This window comes from Dryobates pubescens, chromosome 5 (genome assembly GCF_014839835.1).
Source record: "Dryobates pubescens isolate bDryPub1 chromosome 5, bDryPub1.pri, whole genome shotgun sequence".
Classification (NCBI taxonomy): Eukaryota; Metazoa; Chordata; class Aves; order Piciformes; family Picidae; genus Dryobates; species Dryobates pubescens.
In genome coordinates, this window is record NC_071616.1 from 29,560,844 (window position 1) to 29,578,385 (window position 17,542).

At 40.1% G+C, this 17,542-nt stretch overlaps 2 protein-coding genes across 6 annotated transcripts; one reads left to right on the top strand and one right to left on the bottom strand.

The window, feature by feature from the left end:
* Positions 1-338: 338 nt before the first annotated feature.
* On the bottom strand, positions 339-14,339 carry CPSF2 (cleavage and polyadenylation specific factor 2). Of its 2 annotated transcripts, none has more exons than XM_054161902.1 (15): positions 14,327-14,339; positions 13,461-13,646; positions 12,396-12,555; positions 12,199-12,304; positions 10,776-10,905; positions 9,832-9,947; positions 9,060-9,247; positions 8,377-8,667; positions 7,102-7,202; positions 6,568-6,768; positions 5,754-5,906; positions 3,183-3,408; positions 2,081-2,380; positions 1,037-1,171; positions 339-931 (listed from the first exon to the last, which is right to left on the bottom strand). In XM_054161902.1, the coding sequence occupies exons 2-15, from the start codon at positions 13,607-13,609 to the stop codon at positions 839-841; spliced, it is 2,349 nt and encodes a 782-aa protein (XP_054017877.1). In that variant the 5' UTR covers positions 13,610-13,646; positions 14,327-14,339; the 3' UTR covers positions 339-838. The 2 variants fall into 2 exon arrangements, with proteins under 2 accessions (XP_054017877.1, XP_009903114.1); XM_009904812.2 differs by lacking the exon at positions 14,327-14,339 and adding an exon at positions 13,939-14,160.
* A 206-nt stretch (positions 14,340-14,545) lies between these two features.
* NDUFB1 (NADH:ubiquinone oxidoreductase subunit B1) lies at positions 14,546-17,167 on the top strand. 4 transcript variants are annotated; one of them, XM_054162217.1, is made up of 3 exons: positions 14,546-14,651; positions 15,594-15,738; positions 16,873-17,166. In XM_054162217.1, exons 2-3 carry the CDS (start codon positions 15,599-15,601, stop codon positions 16,907-16,909), a joined length of 177 nt encoding a protein of 58 aa, XP_054018192.1. In that variant the 5' UTR covers positions 14,546-14,651; positions 15,594-15,598; the 3' UTR covers positions 16,910-17,166. The 4 variants fall into 4 exon arrangements, with proteins under 4 accessions (XP_054018192.1, XP_009903115.1, XP_054018191.1 ...); XM_009904813.2 differs by having other exon boundaries at positions 15,597-15,738; XM_054162216.1 differs by having other exon boundaries at positions 14,564-14,692; positions 15,597-15,738; positions 16,873-17,167.
* Positions 17,168-17,542: the final 375 nt, after the last annotated feature.

The window sequence follows — 17,542 nt, forward strand, 5'->3', positions numbered from 1 at the left end:
GAAGTTACAAACTCAACAGGTTTGTACAGAAGTTATTCTGAAGCATACAATTACTGGATTTTAAACTGCCTGGCAATATTACCTAGTCTTCTAGTAGTTGTTTGATACTGCAGGTTAATACTTCATATAAAAAACTAAATTCTTTTGGAAACAAAATCTGTAACATGAAGCAGACACCATATTAACTGCAACCAGACTAACACTAGGGGCAAGTTTTGGTAGTCTAGTTTTAGGTCATCTTACCAAAAATGTACTTTAACCAACTTCCATTTAAAAAAAAAACCAAACCAAAACACAAACCCACAAACCAACCAACCAACAACCAAAAAACCCCAACACATTCAAGGCTGTTCCTCAATTGAAGCTACTTTAAAAAACAAACAAACAACCCCAACACCAATGAAAACTCAACCAACCACCCAAAACCCAGGAAAGAACAAAACCAAAAGCAGCTAGCAATTCCCTATTTAATCTTATTTTGGAATGGAAAAATTACTATAAAAATTGTATTTTGTACTCTTTGGCAGGGAATCTATGAAACCAAAGTACGTCCTGACATACTGAACCTTTCCTGAGGGAAGGTTTCCTAGTGATGAACTCATTTAATGTGTTATGGGGGGGATGGCAAGTCATAACAGTTTTGAAGTTGTCAACATGGAATGTACCAACAGACTTATAAAGAACGACAGTAGCAGACATTTACATGTTCAGGGCAGTTAGCTGTTCTTTATGAAGTAAGTTTCCCCTGCATAAATTAGAAAACTACAAAAACTCAAAATTGGGAGAAATCCCCACTGCCTTTAAAAGTTCCAAGTAAAAACATCTTGCAGCACTTTCCTCAAACAATAGCATATTGCTCGTATAAAAGGTCTCTTATCCTATAGAAGTCCGGGCAGAGACAGCCTTCCAGTCCAATGCGCCCTGTTTCAGTCTGAAACAAAAAACATATTTCAATTTATAATCTTTTCACTAGTGAGAAAACCTCAATTTTCATTTAGAATGCTATTTACAGAAGCTTAAGACACAGAACACCTACCCTGCGAACAGCCACCAGATTGTTGCACACAAGCACTCCTCCTACAAACTCAGCTTGTATACCTTCTCGCAAAAGAACTTGCTTGAAGTCAGAGAGCCTTGGCTCATTCATAAACACAGACTGATGTCCAAGAACCTTTAAACAACACACAAGATTTTAATACTTCTGCTATTTAATACCTGCCATTTTTCCAAAGATCTCATCCTAATTGAGCTAGCAGCAGTGTGGTCTAAACTACAGGACTATAAATGAGAAGATTAGTTCAGTTCTGTTTCTCTCAAGAAAGGTATTTCCAGGATTGGAAGGACTTCAAAGTTTACCCATCAAGTAAAGGAAATGCTCCCCTCTTTGCTCACATATTGAGGACTAATGTTGTAAAGCTGTCACTGAACATTCCTCTTCCACGGCCTGCTATGCCAGGGACAGAGCTGCAGTAAGCTGCATTACTTATCAGTACATACTTTTATGACAGTTGTCATAAATCTGAAGAGATTTTAGAGTTGTCTTGAGGAGGCTGCTTTAGGACTGTGTAACTGTCTTAAAAAGCAATTCTAGGATTAGAAAGCATTGCAATAATTCAACAAAAACATAAAATAATACCTACTCACATGCTAAGTATTTTAAGAGTAAAGATAAAGTTATAGAAAAGATGAATGAACTCTCAAATCACTACTATAGAAACAGGGACATATAAATTACAAAGAACTGTATCTCAAGCATGTGAAGTATTTTCACACAGCATCAACAAAATATAATAAAATCCAGGTGACTAAATGCCAACTGACTTCCAAGTCTGCAAGAACCACATATAGGAAACATGTTAATTAAATGTAGATGGCAGTGTATGCTAGGCACTGTCACTGGATGTAAGAGGTTAGATTTTATGCTTTTCAGCAATGAACAAAGAAAGTACTAGGTTAACAAAGAAAAAAAATCAAACAGTTAGGATTTCATTTGTCTAAGATCACAGTATTGACCTCTAAGCACCAGAAAAGGCAAATTAATACGAAGCTTGTGAAGTGCAGATAAGCATAATTTCTGTACCTCGTGAGGTGGCAGAGGTTCTAAAGTAGGAATGATCTCACTCTCCTCACACATCTCCTTGTCATCATCACCAAAGAGGCTTTTCATGGCCTTCTGCTGTGCAACAACACTGGAGTCTGATGAAGGGACATCCATTTGCATCTCTAATTCTTCATCTTCCCTTAGCTCTCCCTCTTCCAAAATAACTCCAGTATCCACTTTTGAAACCCGCATGTCCAGAACACCATCTATCCAAGCCAGCTCAGCATCCTTGGCTTTACAGAACTGAAGGGAACTGACCAGAGAATCTTTTAACCTGACCTGGGATGTGCAAAAATGAACTACTATTAGTTTGATGGAAAACACAAGAGGTCTTACTTCAAGTTTTAAAAATTTTCCTTTCACAGTCTCTCCATACTCTCCATACTCTTTTGGGGAGGGAAAGGAGGGAATTGGTATTGCCAAGGTAGGATGTTCTGCACTTTCAGAATATTTTATTGTAAGAAGGGATGTTGTAAGTATCAGATTTTGAAGTGACAAAAACATTCCCTTGTCCCCGATTCCTCTGACTTTAACCCATTAAAGTCAGTCCCACAACAAAGGGGGCTGATCACATGGATTGTGCATAGATAGTGGAACCAAGGCTGCAGCTGTATGAAGAATATTGCAACCTACTATCTGTCTGCAGCACAGGCCACTCAGAAGACACTGGGATTCTGATGCCCCACTCACATCTACTACTTTCTAATTCAGCATCTCTAGTGTAATCTATTTGTTCAAAAAGCTTCAAAGAGAAAACAAACTAAATAATTTCTCCTCTATATTAAAAAGTAAATTAAACCCAAACCAATTACAATTTTATTCAGATACGTGTTTTGTTTAAAAAAAAAAAATCACAATTTTGTCATTTAAGCTTTCAAGCACTTATGAATAATAAATGTAAGGAGAAAGCTCGTGTAGAAGACAGGAATGCTGCCAACATCTTGATTACACAAAGCGAAGTGTACATGTAGGTAGTATTGTCTCTCTGCTCCCAAAGAATAGAGGGCCAAACTAGAGTCAGCTAATACAGCTCTACTACCATTCACAGTAGTAACACAACTAACAATTCCCAGTACCTTACCTGATAAATGTGAGTTTCACTGGTTGCATCTACAGTTTCATGTAGTTTTGGCATGTAAACTTTAATATCTTTTCCACCAAACGCTCTGCAACATTCTGCAAGGTCCTGACTCGCTTCAGGTGGCCCATGGACAATGATCAGCTGCCTTGGCTTCATTTGGTTGATGATTTTTTTAATTGAGTCCCCGTCGGAGCGTCCTTCATAGTCAATGTATGTAACTCTGGCTCTAGTGCAAATAAAAAGCCCAAGAATATATTTTTTTTGTTGTTTAAAAGATTAAATCACCACAATATTTCGTTCAAAAATTAAAGCTATTTGGAAATTATTTTGTATAAGCAAAAGCTGTCAGCGCAAGAGAGATTATGGAGCAATAAAATACAGAACTGTCAAATTATCAGCACTTACTGTGATCCAAAAGATGAGATAAAGAAGAATTTATTAAAATACATTTAACAAAATATATACACACTGCAGTACCTATGCTAATATACTACTGTATGGTTTGCTCTCCCTCTTTCAATTGTCTCCATCAGACAGGGAACAAGCTGTAAATTTCTTAAGAGTGGGGAACCATATGTTTCTGTACCATACTCTCAGAAAGACTAATAAAAAATAACTTAAGACACCACAAGGGAGAAGAAAAAAAAACAAAAACAACCAAATGCACACAACAAAAAACCCAAACACAAAAAAGGGCTTGCCCTTTCCAACTTCATTCCAAGCAAGCCTTTTGCCCAATTTTCACTGTATCCATGCCACCACTACTCAATGAATCATTAAGGCTGCAAAAGACTTCTAAAATAAAGTCCAACCCATCAACACCACACTCACTAAACCATGTTCTGAAGTGCCCCATCTCTATTTTTTTTGATCACCTCTCTGGGCAGCCCATCCCAATGCCTGACCACTCTTTCAGTAAAGAAATTTTTCCTAATATCCAATATAAACCTCCCCTGGTGCAACTTGAGCCCATTTCCTCTCACCCTACTGCTAGTTACCTAGAAAAAGAGACTGACCCCTCACCTCACTACAACCTCCTTTCAGGTAGTTGTACAAAGTGAGAAGGTCTCCCCTCAGCCTCCCTTCTCCAGAGTAATCAATTTCAGTTCCTTCAGCTGCTCCTCATAAACTTTGTTCTCTAGACCCTTTACCAGCTTTGTTGCCCTTCTCTGGACACACTCTAGCAACTCAACATGCTTCTTAAAGTGAGAGGCCCAGAACTGGACACTACTTAATGTGTGGCTTCACCAGTGCTGAGTATAGGGGAACAACCACTTCCCTGGTCTTGCTGACCACACTATTCCTGATTCAGGTTGCTGCCCACTCTGGCCACCTGCATACCTTTTTGGCTTAGTTTCAGCCAGCTCTCAACCAACACCTCCCTTCCTACCAGGCAACTTCCCAGCCACTTGGGAAGCCCAAGCCTGTAGTGTGCGCGGGGTTGTTACGACCAAAGTGCAGGACCCAGCACTTGGCTTTGTTAAACCTCACGTGACTGACCTCAGCCCATCAATACAGCCTGTCCAGATGCCTTTGCAGAGCCTTCCTACCCTCCTGCAGATCAACGTTCATATCCGATTTGGTGCCATCTGCAAGTTTACTGGGGGAGCACTCAATCCCCTTATCCAGATCACTGACAAAGATATTAAAGAGTAGCCCCAAAACTGAGCCCTGAGGAACACCACTTGTGACCAGTCTCCAACTGTATTTAACTCCATTCACCACCATTCTGTGGGCTTGGCTACCCAACCAATTTCTCACCCAGTGAAGAGTACACCCAAGTCATGAGCCACCAGCTTCTCTAGGAGAATGCTGCAGCAGAGGGTGTAAAACACTTAGTAAAGTCCAGGTAGAAAACATCAACAGCTTTCCCCTCATCTGCTAGGCAGGTCAGCTGGTCACAGAACAAAATCAGGTTCGTTAGACAGGAACAGTCTTACATGAACTTATGCTGGCTGGGCCTGATGCCTGGTTGTCTTGGTGTGTGATCATACTCTCCAGTACTGAGGCTAGGCTGACAAGCCTGTTGTTCCCTGGATCCTCCTTCGGGCCGATGTAGATATCTGGTCATCACACTGGCAAGCCACCATTTGTTTGGGTCCCCATTTGTTAACTAGGACTGCTAATATATGACAGATTGGCTGAAAGCTCCTCTGCCATCTCCCTCAGTACTCCCAGGTGAATCCCATGTGGCACCATAGACTTTTGAGTGTCCAGGTGGCATAGCAGGTCGCTAACTGCTCCCTCCTGGATTATGGGATGTTTATTCTGCTCTCTACCCCTGTCTTCCAGCTCAGGGAGACTCAATACCCTGAGGATAAATGGTCTATTACAGACTGAAGCAAAGAGGGTATTAAGTATCTCAGTCTTTCCTCATCCTTGATGACAACATTCCCACCCTGCATCCAACAGAAGACAGACATTTTCCCTGGCCCTCTTTTTCTTGTTTATGTATTTGTAAACAACATCTTTTGTTACCTCTTACACAAGAGTGGCCACATTGATTCCTGACTGGGCTTTTGCTTTCCTCATTTTCTCTGTTCTAGCAGAACTGAGAACAAAGTCACTCACTTAATTTCCATGGATTCTGTTGCAGAAATACATTTGGTAGGAACATCTGATAAATCCTGGTCCATAGGCTCTTCTCCATTTGTCAAACCAGATTCTAATTTGCTTTTTTCTTCTTCTGTTGCTTGAAGTTCTGGAACTAGAAAATCCTCAGGTCTAAAGAATGAAAGGCATTTTGCTTTTAACAGTCTTACAGTAAAACCAAAATACCACATGATATAAAAACTAAACCAGTACTGTTACTAATGAGCTGTTTTGTAATTGTGATTGGTAACATTTTTATTACACCTGCCTCTAATATTTCCCTATTTCATCACAGCTCATTTGTAAAATATCACCTTCCTAGCTTAAAACAGAACTTTGGTATCTTGAGAAATACTAACAAGTTGAGGTTTTCTAGCAAGTATTCCTTATGCAAATAGGACAAGCACCACTAGATTTTTCTAGGATGAATGATGTTCTTTCCCTTCATTATAAATTTATCAAAATTATGTGTGATTTGAGGCACAAATAAAGTCAGATTTTAAAAAAAGTAAAATGTATCTTATAAGATAAAAGCAAAGGGAAAAAAGCCTGGAGTGTAAATACATCCTATGAGGTGTGAACACAGGCTAAGGAGCAGCACTCTGCAGCTTCAATGCTATCATAAGCTTCATGTGAGACTTTGCACAAACTGTCCTAATTGTTCAGAAGTTACTGTGGTTAGAAGAGTACATAACAGTGCTGCAGAACAAACAAAATTAGTAGGAGTTTTATTACTTCTATTTTAAAATTATTTCATAGCTACTACATGTTAGCATTCATCACCACTACACACTTGATAATCTCGCCATATTCATCCCATTTAATTCTTTCTTCAGGGGCTGGAAACATCGGATAAGATTTCTTTGCCTGTTTGAAGAAGCTTCCTTTCCGGCTACCTTCACCTTTCATCATCAAATCATGTTTGGTCTTATGTACAGTTGGCTGATCAATATCCTCTTCAACATCACTCTCATCACTGGAATCAATATCTGCCCTGAAATGAGATTCCAAAATAATGTATACTTCCTTTATTGCTTCAAGTTTAATATTACATAAACAGACTGGCTGGAAAATAGCAGTTGACATAACACCAACCAAGGACAAGGGCACTTTATATATCTGAGAAAGAGCTCACAGTCAAATGGCAGATGAAACAGGTCTGTTCTAAGCACATATTAAAGACAACCATCTCCAATTCCTCAGTGCCCTCGGGCAAGTCTATAAAAACTACCACTTTTTCATTTTTCCCTGTGAATGGCTGAAGCAGCAGGATGATCACCCAATTCTGATCACAACAACAGAATGCAGGAGCAGCCAATACACTTACTCTTTGGATTGTTCTAACTTCTTAGCCGCTTCCTTTTTTAGTTTCTCCTTTTCTAAGTATTCTTCAAGTTCTTTTCCTTCCAGCTTGACACGTTTTCTCAGCTGTAGACAGAATTACAATTGGTACTATTGTTGACAGCTGAAACAATTCTAATACTTTCCCTACACGCTGCTGACAAGAATACTTGTGTTTAAGTATCAAGGGCAAGCACAACTTGCATGTCACCCACAAGAGAAGATTTATGCAAACGTGGCACCTTAGCCTGGCAACATCATGACAATGCCATCTATTAGCAGAGTCTACTTTAACAAAAAAACATTTCTGAAATCAATTAGCTTTACAAAAACACCTTACAACATGTTCAAGTAATCTCCTTCCAATAACTGAACACAAATGCTCTGAGATGAGCAGAGGTTTTTCAATTTTCATGTTGCTAACACAAACCAGAAGAACTTGGCACAGTCACACTAGTGGGAAAAACAACAGTAAATTTTTTTATTTTTTTCTGATTTCTAGTAATTATCTAATTCTGTAATGCAATGCTTCCAATGAAATCTGAAATGGTAATAAAGGTGGGTGTAAATTCTCACTGTGATCACAGGGGACTCCCATAAATTAACAATATTCACTAGAGCATTTATATATAAGTTACTGAATATAATTTGAAAGCATGAGTAACAACTAAATGTGCTCAAATTTCTAACTTATCTTTCAAACTCTGGTGGGATATATGATACTAATTTGACTTGACTCTCCCATCATCCAAACCCAGAGTATTTTCCAGCAAGAATAATCTGTCATGTTATGATCTGTGTGTATCAGAGGTGGTGGAGTCACCATTACTGGAGATGTTTAGGAAGAGACTTGATGGGGTGCTTGGTGCCATGGTTTAGTTGATTAGTGTTGGATGATAGATTGGACTCGATCTCAAAGGTGTCTTCCAACCTGGTTTATTCTATTCTATTCTAACTTCAAGCAGAATTTATTTTCTATTCTAACGAAAACACAATGGGAAATGTTGTCTAAAGATAAATATTTAAAAGCAACTTCATGCTCATCTCTATGGAATACTTATTCCATCACACCACCAAAAGCATCTTGCAGTTACTATAAGACCTATTTTTATTGAAGTTTATCCACAATAGGTTAAGCATGCAACATTTCAGACTTCCATCTGCCACTAGAAACATAAAGAGGAAACTAAGTTTAGTTTTGCTCATTATTCCCCCAGATAGCCCAGGATAAAAAACTTTGAGGTGCACAGACAACTCTTACCTCAATATCTATAACTTTTTCAGAAGGATTATCAATCAAGAATCGTGCCAATGTTCCAGGTGTAGTGCGGTAAGTTAAAATTATAGAGTTTTTGGAATCCTGGCACCACTGAATGAAAAGATCTCTAGAAAAACCACACTCTAAGTCAGGTTGACTGGCAAGAACAACTTTTGGACTAGGCACTCGAGCCAGATCAGACAGGCTATGACATAAGGAGAGATGGCGGAACTGAAAAGGATTGTTTCTCTTGTCTTCAAAGCATCTCATCAACTTGTCACTCATCCATTCAACCTAAATACATATTAAAACAGAGAATACACATTCTGAGCTTGATAAGATGTACAGGGTTCAATAAGCATGATTACATCATTTCTTAGCAAGTGTAGAAATAGTGCTGAGTGTAAACAACGCAGAAACAAGTACTTTAAGACCTCTTTTTTAACAGCTGTAAACTGTGCCAACAAGTCTTGTGATAAGCATGGAAATTACTATCAAGAAACATGCCCAGAGCCATGACTGGGCCCTGTTTAACTTGATTGAAAGACCTGACACGAACATGCACTACAGAGCAAGAACACCACCCAGTTAGGAAGCCCATTTTTTACTATTAAAGAGAACCAAATGCTTTTGCATACATGTTCCATTACCCTCTTTCACAATTGCATTTTAACATCAAAACTAACCTGTGATTTAGAGAACTCCACTACATTGTAGCTGACGTTATTTAAAAGTGCTAGAGAGTAGACTCCTAAGCCTGCATCTTTCGTTCTCCAGATCTGATCAAGAAGTTGAGCAAGTTCCAGAACTCTGCCTGCCGTATCCACAGCTATTAATACATTTCCATCACCTCGTAATGTCTCCAAAACATTAGCTAAAAAGAATTAAAAACAAAATTAAAAACTACTTAAACTTTGGACCAAGATTAGAAATGTGCAGCTTGGGTTTGTTTGTTATATCACAGTAGCAATCATAATCAAAAGCAAATTGAACAGAGAAATAAAGAGAGAGAGAAATATAAAAGAGAGAGACCCAAAGCCACATTTGCACCAAAACTGAAGGCAGATGGAGTTTTCTTGGTAGCTTTGAAGATCTCACTACTGCAACACTACCTTTGTTTTAATTTAAAATTAAAAAAACCCAAAACAAACTGCACACCACAAAACAAACAGTACAATGGAGTTTAAAAAATAGTCTACTGAGGAAGGTAATTTAAAAATCCCTGAAGAGATTAATTGATACTGGGTGAAATACTTGAACTCTTTCAAACACGGTTCATTGTTTGAAGGAAAAGGTTTAACCCACAGATCAGTACCATGAGAAAAGAGTAATTCACAATTTGTTAAATTTTAGTAATGGTTCTTAGTTTGGATGCTGATGAATTTCTCATAGGAAAACAATTTACAGTTGCTAATAAATCACATAACTGCTGTTTTCAAGCCCAAAGAGAATACATACTCAGTAACTGTTCATCCCTTTGTTTCCTCCTGGGTTGTACATACGTAGCATTAAATGAATCTGTAATAAGCAATGAAGGCCTGCTCAGCATTTCCAAGGAACATCCATTCAGGTGGCTGTGGGGAAAAAACAAACACACACAAACCTGACATTCTAATTTTTTTGCATTTCTGTTTTATGAGAAAAATGTAAGGCAGCTAACTTCCAGAATTTTGCACATACAAAAGTCAAACTCCTCAGTAGCAGGATCTTTCCTGCTCCAAGTAACAAATAATTAAAACTGAATGGAATGAAAAAAGACAGAGTTAGTGCTTGTTTCAAACCTATCAACTGGAACACAAGGGAAATTAGTGGTCTTATTAGAGCTGGAAAAAGTTACTTTTGTACTTCTTTATCAGACTCTAAATATTGACCACCTGTCATGGATTGAATCGAACCTGCTGCTGTTATTCATCCCATGCCACAGTCATGCCAGCTTCAAAAATGAAAATAATGGCTGGAGCACAGGATTATGGTGCTTGGAGTTCAGACTGAAACATGGGAGGCTTCCTGTTCCATTTGCTGCTTCTGGGTTCCAGGTTTTTTGGGTGTTGGTCTTCTCTGTTGGGATGGTGGCATGACAATGAGATGGGGAAGTAGTTTTCTGGCTTGGGTTTTTGGCTCACTTGCTTCTGCTTGCTGTTGCTTTGCACTGTGCTGCTTCTGCACATAGGCTAGGGTATAGGCATTTTGTACCATGTTTATCTGGTTTTTGATCAGTAAACTCTATTCTTCTCTCACTTCTTTGTTGTTGTCTCAATCCCAAGGGTTTTTTTTGTGTTACTTGTTCCTCACTTCTGTGTTGGGAAATAAGCCAGGTCGACTCACTGTTTCGGTTTGACCCATTCAAACCATCACACCACTTAATGACGTCTAACAAATAAACATTGCTGCGTTGAACTTACATCTCCCTCTTGTGGTTGAAATCAACTGCATAAACAATTTCTTCTTCTCCATCCTTGACAATTTTCCAAATTGTGCCTCCTATCATGTGGCCAGCTGGCAATGGGGTGATTGACAAACCATGTCCTTTGCCTACAAAAGTTTTCAGTATTTTAAATATCTTAAATTTGTTAAAATCTATTACTCTGAACAAGAGACAGTAGTTTTAAACAACTGAATGCCAAAATTGTTACTAGGTAAAAACATCAAATGAAGTACGAAAAAATCAGTATCATATCTATCTTTCCCATATAACCACTAACTGCAGAAATTTTTGCAATTCACTTCTATTTTGCCCCAGAAAAAGAAACTGAAGATCACCTCTTCCCTCTACCACCCACTGGTACTCAGAGACACTGCAGAGCTGCTCTGACTACAGACCTCAGCAACAATAAATTATATAACAAGCACATCACATGAAAGCAAGTACACTGTTGAAAGGCTGACTCCTCTATGCACCAACACAAAACATTTACTGTATCATTCACAGTCTAGGTGCTTACAAAACACACATACAAATTACACAGACTCCAAGTTTTCCACAATGACAAACATGCCAGTCAAACAACACAAGGCAATTTGTTCATGTGCTGCGGCCAGGGATGATGGATCTTTTCAGCACCTGATGCTTTGTCTTTTTTAATGCACTGCTGCTCCTCATCATTTGTGCTAGCCTGTATCTTTGTCAGAGTAAAACTAAAACTATTTCAAGTACAGCATCCTATTTCTACTTTCCAAATCACAGCACATATACTTTGGCAAGCAGCTTTCAAGAATGGGGAGATACTACACCTCGGAGACAAGCTGCTGGCGGTGAGTTTCTAAGTTTCCTTGCTCAAGAACAGGGTTTCCATTTCATTCCAAACTTTGAATTCAACAAGACTGAAAAACTGCTGATTGCAGATGCCACAGTTGCTAGCAATAAGCTACACTGAGTATCATCCAGTCTGTGAAGACCTTCTCATTACCTCATCCATATGCTGCAACCTAAGCTCTGAAACCTATTCATTCTCTAGAAATATTTTCTTTGTGTTAGTGATTACTGCAGATTTCTGAGGCATCCACCGCTAGTGTTGAGTAAATGCTTTTGAGAGACATGAGCAAATTCCAAGAAAAACCAAAAAACCCACAAAGGAGAAACAAATATATAAATATAGTGTAATATGACCTTCAACTCATTAAGTGGAAATTCTACCCATTTCTACATACAATTAAGGAGACAAACATTCAGCTGATACAGGCAAACACAGGGCTACAGAATTCAGCCCTCTGAAGGAACTTAAAATTTGAAAACTGACTCCCTTTTAAAAAAGGTTACTTCAACTCTTAATGACTATGTTGCCTTTCACTATAAGTCATTTATTGAAACTTTAGTGATATTTTTACCTTTCAAGTTCACAATCTGAGAAAACTTCAGCTGCTGTATCTTATCAAAGGCTGCATCTACATCATCCAAGGTAAAGAGAGTGAAATCCTCAGTATTATGGCGGGACTACAACAAATAAGAAGTATAGGCCATTCAAGAACCTGAGCATTCCACCATGTCAACAATGCTGTATACAAAAGCATAAGCTTAAATATACCTGGTAGAGATCATACATAAACATCTGTCCCATTTTATATACAGGAATAGTTGCATAAATGGCACAATTCAATCCCATTTTTCCAACTGCATAAGGAAGAGCACCAAGGTGTAGAGGGTCAGGATGAGAAAGAAGAACAGCATCAACCTGGTGTACATGTCTACAAAAAGAGAGACAACAGAAGCTGGTAAAAAAAAAATCTGTAATGGCTATTTTGAGAATACACACACAGCTTGAATGCCAAACAAGAAAACTTAAGCCCTTCCAGGTTTAGAACAAAATTTTCAAAGACTTAATCAAAAGTTACAGATACTACCTAAAAACGCAAGTGACTCCTGAAAATTATTTCAAGGTCTGGAAGACCTTCTGGAAGACCTTGAAATTCCTGATTAGAAAGGCTTTAATATATACTTGGACACCAGAAGATATGTTAACTGAGGAGCATCATCTAAGAAAATTTATGTGCCAGTTTTGGGGGGTTTACTCAGTTTACAAACAGACTTTTTTTTCTTGCAAAATAAACTTACTACTTACCATAACTGAAAAACTCCTTCATGTCAACCTTCAGAAAAAGTTCAGCGTTTGCATCTAGACATTTCAAAGTCTATTTCTTTGCAGGGCTGGTATAACTATAGAAACTGTGTTCCTGACTGATGATCTACTCAAATTGCAACAAGAAGCAGAGCTCAAACACTATACACACGAAGGATTGTTTTATTTAAAACTAAATCACTCCAAATTACTTTAGAGCCAAGGTCTGTCTCCTATAAACTCTGATACCTTGCATGTTTATGAAAACAAACAAAACAACTAAGCCAAAACAAACACAGAACAGTTTGAGAATTGCAGTTAATAAATTCACTAGCTTCATAACCACTTCCCCACCAGATTTATAACGGAAATGTTTCAGCATCGTAGTTCTTTTCATATAAAACATACTTCAAACAAAAAGAACAATTTTAGCTATAACACCACCATGCACATAGCACTGCACGGTATTTTGAAAACTTTCCCCAACAGGACAAAATCTACAACAACAAAAAGTGTAAGGATTGAAAAACTTACTTCCTCAGAGAATCAATAATATCCATAGAAAAGTTTTCATCCCAGCCACAGTCCAAGAGAAAACGAAATTCATCGACTTGCAACAGATAGCAAAGAGCAGATTCCTCCTGCACCCCTGACAGCGTAGTCAACTTGATAATCGATGTCATTTTCCTCTCCAAGTGTTTAATCTTCAAAAGAACTAATCTGAATGAGGGGGGAAAAAATGTCTCATTGGCTAATCCAAAGGAAAAATACCTATTTAGGTCTAACTTTATAAGTTTCTGAGAATGTGCTGGGTATTAGTTATGAATACCACTCAATAAAGCTACTGGACATCAGTTAAACCTCGGATATTAACTTTGGATCCGTATAGATCTTTTATTATCAGAAAAATGGGGGGTGGGATGTTTAGGGTGGTGTTACAATTAGACAAAAAAACCAAGAACAAACTCCACACAAAATTATAAAAACCAAACGAGCCAACAAACCAACGCACCGATTCTAAGTCATCTAACAGCAGCTCCTCCTTGGATCGGGTAAAAGCACCTGGACCTGGTGCATCCAGGGCTGTAGACCCTCAAAGCCCAGGAACTGCCTGAAGGGGGCCCAGCACCGGGTGGGCTGAGGGTTCTGCACAGGAGGGCTCAAGCGCCCTAACACCGAGAAAGCGACCCGGCACTGATGAAACGAGTCTCACCGGCCCAGACTGCAATGAAAGGCGCGAGCCCTGCGCCCACTTCAGTCGCAAGATAAAATGAAAGAAAATGCCAGCTCGGGTAGCATAAGCCAAGCGCTTCACGCCTCAGCCCAGGCCGAGTGCGACTCTGGGACTCAGGAGGAAAGGCGCATTCGCAATGAGAGCCGGGGCCGGCCGCAGCGCTGACCTCCAAGAGCCGCCGCCGCCGCCGCCGCTACCTGCCTCGTGGGCCGCCCGTGGGCCGCCCGCGTGCCGCCCAGCCTCTCTCAAGCCCACCGGAGCGAGAGCCCGCCACCTCCTCCCGGCACGACACCCTCCGCCATCTTGCGGAAGACGAGCGGAAGGAGAACGGAAGCTGAGCGGGTAACAGGCAGCACCACCGCGAGGCGGTGGGGGGTGACTGTCTCTCTCTCCCCCTGTCCCTGAGCGGGCCGTGGGCTCTTCCGGCCTGCTCTCACCGCCTGTTGCCCTTGGTGTGGCCGCTGCGCGGGGCTCGGCGGTAGCGGGGAACGGTAACAGCAGGGGATTTCGCGGGGGAGCGGGAGCTGCCGAGGTGGTGTTTCTGTGGTACCTGTGTCAGCCTTCTCTGGGAGCGCTTCGCCCGATCCCTGCTTCCTTCGGCTAAGACATGGGTCAGGCAGGGATTTATAGTGCCCATGCCCCTGCGGGCATGGGCGTGCGGGAGACGGTCGCCTTAGCAAGCAGGCTAGGAGCAGCATTTCTGTGTGTCCGGCGGGACCAGGAGGCTGGTAGGGCCCTCGTGGGCCAGTACCGTGAGCTCTGGCCTGAGCGGCCGGGACAGGGCAGCGTCTCCCGCCGCAGTCCCCCCGCGTTGCCTCCGCTGTTCGGCGTGCCGCCGGCCTAGAACAGCTGTGACGAACGACGCTGTGTCCTTCCTAGTTAGCATGCAGAGCTCACGGCTGTATGATTTCATGGTGTCACATAACTTGCAGCAAGACGCAGATCTGGAAGGCTTTGTTTAAGTTGGAAAAGGGTCATTGGATTTTAGAAATGTCCTTTATTCCTTGCCTGTCAATTACCCACTATGTACAGCTCATCTTTCAGTCTTGTGACCCGTAATCATGCACCAGTTAGAGGACTCTAGATTGTAAGTGCATTTGTAATGTTTTACAGAACAGCAAATTTCTGTATCAGTAAAGTAAGTTGAATGGGTAAACTACTCTAGAAAATTTAAATTGAACTGTTTGATTAGAGACGTTCTATTTCTCATTAATTTTAGGACAAAATCCTATTTTCTGAGGCTGAGACTAGTTATGATTATTTCTAAGAAACTCTGTGGACTTGAAAATCGCATGTGACTGGGGGAGGTGTTTGATGGCCCTCATGTTGATTATGCCAGTATAGGATTACATTGAGATTAAAGGTGCGAGGTATGGAATGCTTTCAATGTACAGTTTTATCAGTAACTCATCCTTTAATGGTTTTCTTTCTAGCAGTCATGGTGAATTTTGCCCAAGCTGTGCGTGATCACTGGGTTCACATCTTCGTTCCCTTGGGATTTGTGATTGGATGCTATTGGGACAGAAAGAATGATGAAAAACTATCTGCCTTCAGAAACAAGAGCTTATTATATAGAAGGTGCTTGGAAAGTGCTTCTCTGTTCATTTTGAGTCTCTTAAGTATGAAAAAAAAAAAAATCAGTAACATTGTCAAAATATTAAAGGGAAGAAAGCCCTAAAAATGTCAGCAAGCATTCCTGTAAGGTCACTAATGCCCTCTGAAAATTGGGGCTTTAGGATCTATCTTAGTCACGAAGAAAGGTTCCCTAACTGCTGCCAAGTTCTTCGTTAGAAAGTCTGGAAACTTATTTGGTCTCTCTAAAACTTCAGTGAAAATGGCAGTGCTTGAACTTTTGGTTTTTTCAGTGTATTATAGCAATCTTCTGTCTTAAATTTAAAATAGTCACAGCACTTGTTGACAAAAACATTTTTATAAGTTTGTGTCTTTAAAAATAATAACCAGGGGGTTTAAAATTAACATTTATGTTGCCAACTGCTGCACCTTCGCTGAGGGGTGTGATGATGTACACTGACCAGCCTGGGCTTACTGGTTGACTTTCCAGGGACAATTTAGATAAGTGAATGTATTGCCTCCTTTGTGTCAGTTCTCCTAATTTTGTCTTATACCATAGGGTTAATGGAACAACAGCCAAAAAAAGAAATCATGCTGCATAGCATAGTTTAATAGTAAAAATGTTATTACCAGTTTGCAGGTGGACTTTTTTTACCCTGATCTTGCCTCAATTACTTCTGAATATGAAAGTAGTCATATGATTCACTCCACACTCCACTGTTACCTTAGCACTTTTCTTGCTGCTGAAGTTGGGCTGGTGTTTTGGCATATTGCAAAAATCCCCACTGCTTTCACACCTAGTTCTCTTCCCCCTTAAGTAGTGATTGTTTTGTATTTGAAAGAAGTAGAATTTTTCCTTTTGAATCCCATTACGTAAAAAGTCTGTTCATTCCTCAGAGGTCTTTTGTGCTTCTGTGTAAATGAATGGAAGTTAGGGACTCAATCCAGTGAAGCTTTGGGTAGAAAAAGGGAAGCTTGTTAGTATTGTAGTATTCCTAACTGACTGAGTGCAAGGACAGTTAATTTTATACATAACTGTCAAAATCAAGGTAGATTATTGTAGATTAATCACATTCTTTAGTAATTATTCTACTAATATTAACCTCCTTTTCATCTCTTATTTTTATACATTCTACATAGAGAGCTGAAGCCTGGTGAAGAAGCTACATGGAAGTAAAGGCTGCTGATGAAATGCAAAATATTTTCATTGAAATGTGTAGAGCTACAGAGAAGGATACCTATGATTCATCAGTGCTAGTTTAATGTTCAATCTTACTTTTTGGACAATGATTTCATTACATTACTAATATGTGTCCAGGAATTTTAGTAGTGTGTACCTGTTGAAAAACTTTTGTCTGCAGAACTCATACTCTGGAGCGGGGAGGAGGAATTATGTAATAAAGAAAAACTATGCAAAAATAATTTATGTTGTTACTGACGTCTGTGGTGTGGAATTCATGTATTTATAGGTCATTTGCGAACTGGCTTTCAAAGGAACGTAGGCCGAGTCTGAGCAAGCTTCTCTCCAGAGTTCTTTGTATACCGACCTGTCTGCAGCAGCAGCAGGCAGGTGCTGCCACTCTGACTGACTGTGAGCGTGGGAGGGTGGAATGGTTGGCGGTGGGTAAGAACGCGAAGGCAACCGTGCTACTGGGTGTCTGCGAAGCACGGTGACGTAGGGAGGGAGCGGGGAGATCAGGGTGTTAGGAAATCATGATAATAATATGAGAAGAACCGGTAATACGTGTCTGCTTGCACTCCTACCGGCTTGGCTTCCCGCTGCCTTCTCCTGGGCATACCAGCCCCTGGT

What these genes read in the sequence shown, in the direction of transcription:
- NDUFB1 (XM_054162217.1), top strand. Translation starts at nt 15,599, where the DNA reads ATGGTGAATTTTGCCCAAGCTGTGCGTGATCACTGGGTTCACATCTTC. An exon ending in AAGAGCTTATTATATAGAAG is followed by an intron (nt 15,739 to 16,872) that starts GTGCTTGGAAAG and finishes CATTCTACATAG; the next exon opens with AGAGCTGAAGCCTGGTGAAG.
- CPSF2 (XM_054161902.1), bottom strand. Translation starts at nt 13,609, where the DNA reads ATGACATCGATTATCAAGTTGACTACGCTGTCAGGGGTGCAGGAGGAA. An exon ending in GAATATGGCGAGATTATCAA is followed by an intron (nt 5,907 to 6,567) that starts GTGTGTAGTGGT and finishes TTCATTCTTTAG; the next exon opens with ACCTGAGGATTTTCTAGTTC. An exon ending in ATCTGGTGGCTGTTCGCAGG is followed by an intron (nt 932 to 1,036) that starts GTAGGTGTTCTG and finishes TTTTTGTTTCAG; the next exon opens with ACTGAAACAGGGCGCATTGG.